Here is a 6,150-nt window from a genome sequence, read left to right as displayed (position 1 = left end):
TTCCATTATTCTAACTATATGTTGAACCAGTACAGAATTCGACAGCCTGTGTTTCTACACCTGTAAGAATACCCTGGAAAAGTATAATCAAAATATGATGTATAAAAAAGAATTCAATTAAAAATTATACACAGTGCTAGCACATTGGCTTGATGGATCACAAATTTGTTTCTTAAGCCAGAAACAGAGTTGATTTGCTCTCATGGAACTTACTTAATATTAGGTGGATGTTAGGTGAATTATGCCAACAACAAACTCTTCTTAGTTTACTTTGTGGCAAAAATATCTCTCTCAATAGATAGATAGCAACAACTGATTCCTATTAGTTATCCTCTGATCTCCATAAGTATTCTGTTACATCCATACATGCTCACATGCATTCACAGACAATAATAATATTAATAGAACATAAAAAAACTCAGTGTGACTGAAAGTTTATTTTTATTTTAGAATTGAACCCAAACCTATAGCAAAGGGACTAAAGATAGATATGGAAAGAGCAGATTAGGGCTCTAATGTGGACTGTAGATAGAAAATGCTTAGTCTAGGTGAGTCTTCACATTTTGCCCCTTGTCCATGATGCTCTTCAAGACAAATTCAGGATGTATGCTGTCTGATAAGTTTAACCAGTAAATTTGCAGACATAGGGCAACTTCATCTCACACGTCATATCTCTCCATTTTAGAAATCCTGGAAAGAAAGGGGAGTTAAGTTACTGAGCACTGAGAATCTTGGGAAACTTTAAGAAGGAACACCTCAATGTATGACCTCGATTTGAAAGTCACTCCCTCATGTTCACCAGTGTTAGAATCTAGGGGAAGGAGACACCCAGGAAGCCAAGAAAGAAGATGAGAGAGAGCAAGAACACATTCAATTTCCTAGCTCAGAGGCACCCAGGGATGTGAGAGGAGGGGCACGCATTTAAGCTGCATGGCTCTTCTCCTTCTTACCAGAAGCTCTTGACAAGCTGCCACAGAAAGCACGGTCTAAGGCAGTAGATGGGTTCCTCTCCCAGTTAAAGTAATTTATCACGTCACTGTTACTCCACTCCCATCCGCCTCCATTGGGTTCTGCACCCTAGTGAGGAGGTATGCAGATGAAAGGAAGGGTCCAAAGCTCTGTATGTGTGCAACCATCAATGAAACCCTGCATTCCCTCCCAGAATTTGGGTGATCATATGCAACTTTCAAGAGCACATCGATAGAAATTATTCTCGTCCTCATGTCTATTAATAAACACAGAAACTTCTGATGGAATTAGTATCCCCTGAAATGTATTCAAAATATAAATAGTGCTCAATCAGCAATTTCCTTTCAAATGGAAGGAAGGTGGTTATTCTGTTAAGAGAAAATATAAATTGCTTCTTTCTTTCTGTGCCTCTTGACTGGTTGTATGCTCCCTGAAACTGAATGAGAATGATTCCAAATCCTCACATAGACCTCTGTAAAAGTCAATAATAAACACATAAACTTCATCGGAAATCTAAGACACTCATAGAGCTCAGCTAGACAACTGCTCCTGATGGTTTCCCTGCTCCCAATATCATACAGCGTCTGAACCCTGTCTTTCTGGGTTCACTCTGGGGAGGCATAGATAATGTATTCCCACATGATAATAGCATTGAGAGGAAACAGAGAAGAGGTTAGCATACCAGAGTAGGGTCATGGAGCCCAATCCAAGTATATTGGTAGCTGTTCCCTGTCCTCTTCACCATGGAGGACAAGAATGAAGCTTCAGCGCTATTGAGCACAGACACGAGGTGTCCTTCAGGCCTCTTTTGGCAGGCCAGCTATGTGAGGATCAAAATGAAAAGTGGATTTAGACTTCACTGGAAGGCATATGTAATCAAGAGGAGAGGTTATCTTTAAAGTCAGCTATTCTCAGATGGAAGGAACTAGGGAGGATGGAACTGAACATTCCCCCATGTTCTTTGTGTACCTTCTCCTTCTCAGCACTTACTTCGGCATCGAACCAGGTCTGTGGTATCTGGAACAAGGCATAGCAGTAGGAGCCATAAGCCTGGGAACCCTTGGGGCAGCTAATGCGTGCAGAGGGTATTTTCTTCAAGGAGTCTTCACCTGGGGTGGAGTGAGATAAAGAGATGAATAGTGAGATTTAGATGGTAAGTCAAAATAGGAATATTCTTGTAGACTATCTTTTGGAAGAAAATCAACATCAAGCTTTCTAATAGTCTTTGAAAAAAATTGTGATGAACAGACATAGTAAATGTGGTAGGATCATCTTTATCTTCTTTTATACACATTAGTACATGACTCTTGTCCAATATATTCTTCTATAAATTTCTTTATTATCCATCATATTTTCCCTTTAATCTTAGCAGCATATATTACAGAATCCTGACAACATGAAAAATCTTCTTTCTACAGCGACGACCAGTCCGATACCTTCTACAACTAATGGCCTACAAAAAGGCTGGATATTAGAGAAGTTGCAGGCACTTTACCTGTGTGGATCTTCCTCCTAATTACAACATGAAACTTTCCCATCTTGAAACACTTGCAAGGGCTCATTGCTATAGGCAGAGAGGTCTTACCTTGAACCTGAGATAAGAGCATCAGGCAGGAGAGCAGCATCCAGGACATGACAGAGAGGGACATTGCAGGCAGCATTTTGTCTATGAGGGAGGAACAGCCAGAGAAACTCCAGGTAGTGTGGTTAGTGAGGACATTCAGAGAGAACTATCCCTCCTCTTCCTTGACTAACTCTCAAGGGAAAATTATATCATTCTGTCTTTCTCCTGTGATACGGGATTAAGTGGAAATTGATGTATTGTTTCCTTTCCATGAGAACTTCCTAAATACCCCAAGTTACAAAGCTCCTTGTTGTCTCGGGACACAGACACCTGTCCTGTGTGTAAGAGATTAACCCATGCTTACCTCTCAGCATCTTTCAGCTCCCCCTTACCTGTCTTCCAGAGATCTGGATGGTGTGTCAGGACAGAGATGACTGTGTTTTTATAAGAGGATTTGAGGGAGGGACATCATAATGAATAACTGGAACACTGATGCAGTTAAGGATGGTGGCTAGCATTTGGCACGGACTCAAAGAGTTTCCAAGAAAGAGCAGGATACTCTTCTGATAAGAACTGAGAATTGTCATAAATATTACCTCTTTCCCGTTAGCAGACCTGCTTTACCTCAGGTGTGAGTGAAGTTTGAACCATCCACACCCTCTTCCAGACACTCTGTTCTGGGAAGCATAAGCAAACAATGGCAACATTGGGGCACAAATTATGCTGTGACATAGTTTGTAAAGTATTATTTCCCATCAATTAAGGAAGATAAAACTATTTAGTTAAGGAAAATAAATAAGAGTGTACTAAGGATCAATTTGGAAAACCTCACTTGTATAGAGATTTCTTAATATTCATCTGGAAGTCTAAAAATTAGTAAGAACTGAGCAAATTAAAAATTATTTGATTAAGAGTGATAAATTCATACTAAAAGAAGAAATGATGATTTATAGATATGTTGATAAAGGTTCATATCATTATGTAAAGTTATCTTTTAGTAAGTAAACATTCTTGTATAAAACTTAAAAAAAAAACCTCAACAAACTTACCCTTCATGCATTACTCTGAGGTTAGCAATAATTCTAAGGTCATTGTAATTAAACCTGGTAATTTTTTTACCTTGGAGAACCATTCACAGACTAAGATCTCACAGTACCAGTGATCTTATGGATCCTTTTACAATAGCTGTTTATGTCTACTCTTCATTTCATAGTAAGTATTCATTCTCTGTTTTCACACTTTGACATCTATACTCATGGAAGCAAAGAAAGGATCTAGTTCCATAGCTTTGATTAAGTGTAAGTCACCAGTCTGTGTTCTTCTTGTGTACTTGTCAGTCAGGCCATGTGGCACAGATCTGCAATCCAAACAACACAGGATGCTGAGGTCAAAGGGTTGCAATCAGAGTATCTTACTAAAAGCCTATCTCAAAGCAAAAAGGAGAGAGAGGTCTGTAGACACAAGCATTCGCCTACTGTGTGCAAAGTCTTGGGATGCATCCACAGTAGCACATGCACATGAAGAAGACATCATGACTTTGTAATACATTTGGCTTCGATCAACAGAAAATTAGTTAACTGAACTAAATACCAAATCTGGTGTGCATTTGCTTGATAGTCTTTACAAGTAACTGGAAAACCTGCAGACTGAAGTACCACCATTGCTTTCTACGAAAAACAAAAAAACAAAAAACAAAACCAAAAATGGAATACCAATGTAACCTGAAAAGTAAGTTGAAAAATGTCAGTTGTTCACCTGTGACATTTATTAACATATATTAAAAGTGATCAGTGCAAATTAGTAAATACATACTTTTAAAATGTTCCATCATTGAACTTTGAACAATTCATTAGGAAAATAGAATTTGGACCCTTGATAACTATTAGAAATACCATTTTGTCCTATTGATAGTGTTGTTAACCTTCAAAAGCTTTTCAGTTTCATAAGATCCCATTCATTAATTATTGATCTTAGTGTCTGAGCTAGGAGTGTTCTGTTCAGGAAATTGCCTCCTTTGCCAATATGTTCAAGATATTTCCTCACCACTTTTTCTACTAAATTAAGTGTGTATGGTTTTATCGTAAGGTCTTTGATCCACTTAGACTTGACTTTTGTGCAGGGTGATAGATATGCATCTATTTACATTCTTCTACATGAAGACATCTAGTTAGACCAGCACCATTTGTTGAAAATTCTCTTTTTTTATTGTATTGATTTGGATTTGTTTGTCAAAAATCAAGTGTCCATAGTTGTGTGAGTTTATTTTCAAGTCTTTGATTTCTAGGGAATGGGGAAATATCTTCAGCAGCCCTACATCCTACAGAGGATTATTGTGAAAAATATATAATGAACTCAAGAAATTTAGACATCAACCAACCAAAAACCCAATTAAAAATGGAGTACAGAGATAAACAGAGAATTCTCATCAGAGGAATTTTGAATGGCATAGAAGCACTTACAAATTTCCAACATCCTTATTCATCAGGGAAATGCAGACCAAAACAACTTTGAGAATCTATTTTAGCCTATCAGATTATACTAAGATCAAAACCTCAAGTGACAGCACATGCTGACAAGGATGTAGAAAAGGGGAAGACTACTGGTTTGCTGGTAGGGGTGCAAACTTGTACAATCACTTTGGAAATCAATTTTGCCGAAAATTAAGAATAGCTCTACCCCAAGACCCATCTATACCACTCCTGGGCATAGAACCCAAAGATACTTCACCATACCACAAGGACACTTGCTCAACTACATTCATAGCAGCTCTAATGGTAATAGCCATAAACTGGAAACAACCTCGATGTCATTCACCAAAAAATGCATAAAGAAAATGTGGTATATTTTCTATACACTTTTACAAAATTTATTCAGCAATTAAAAAAGAAAGACATCACAAAATTTGTAGGCAAATGGATGAAAGTTGAGATTATCAATCCAAATGAGGTAATGCAGACCCAGAAAGACATGCATAGTGTGTACACACTTGCTTGTGGACATTAGACATAAAGTTCAGGATAATCTTGCTACTACAATCCGCAGACTCAAAGAAATTGAGTAATGAGGAGGGCCCAAGAGAAGTTGCTTGAATGTCACTCAGAACAGGAAACCAAATAGTCATTGGAGGTTGTTGGAGGGAGGGATCTAGTTGGGAGTTGAGGTAAGAAGGTGAACAGGGATTGGGATTAGGTGTGGAGAGGGGGAGCAGAGAGGGCTGGGGAAAGGATACAAATTGGGGCAGGGGCATCTCTGGAACTAGCTGGAGACCTGAGAAATGAGGAGATTCCTAGGAGTATATGGAGGTAACTCTCGCTGATAAACACTCTAGTTGGGAGTATGGAAACTGAAGTGGCCAACTCCTATAGCCAGGAGGGACTCAAGTGGAGGGAAGGAACATCAACACTTCCACAAAATTTTCAATTCAAATTTTGTCCTGCCTTCCATATGTGCAGGGATAAACATGGAGCAGAGATTGAGGAAACTCCCAACTAATAACTGGCCCAAAGGAACTTATCCCATGGGAAAGTCCCATCCTAGGACAAATTGGTACACAAGATGTTCCTGCTTTCTAAAGAGAAGTGAAGGAGTCATGAGGAAAGGTATTAGTAAGGGTAGGG

The 6,150-nt window shown here is 38.7% G+C and overlaps 1 protein-coding gene across 1 annotated transcript; it reads right to left on the bottom strand.

Annotated features, from left to right (window-relative positions):
- Positions 1-424: 424 nt before the first annotated feature.
- LOC110317117 (regenerating islet-derived protein 3-beta) lies at positions 425-2,945 on the bottom strand. The gene is made up of 6 exons (XM_021191498.1): positions 2,926-2,945; positions 2,555-2,635; positions 1,960-2,078; positions 1,652-1,789; positions 951-1,077; positions 425-690 (listed from the first exon to the last, which is right to left on the bottom strand). The coding sequence occupies exons 2-6, from the start codon at positions 2,628-2,630 to the stop codon at positions 623-625; spliced, it is 528 nt and encodes a 175-aa protein (XP_021047157.1). The 5' UTR covers positions 2,631-2,635; positions 2,926-2,945; the 3' UTR covers positions 425-622.
- Positions 2,946-6,150: the final 3,205 nt, after the last annotated feature.

Source organism: Mus pahari, chromosome 2, assembly GCF_900095145.1.
Source record: "Mus pahari chromosome 2, PAHARI_EIJ_v1.1, whole genome shotgun sequence".
Classification (NCBI taxonomy): domain Eukaryota; kingdom Metazoa; phylum Chordata; class Mammalia; order Rodentia; family Muridae; genus Mus; species Mus pahari.
Note: the sequence above shows the minus strand (reverse complement) of the source record. Positions and strands in the feature narration are given on the sequence as shown.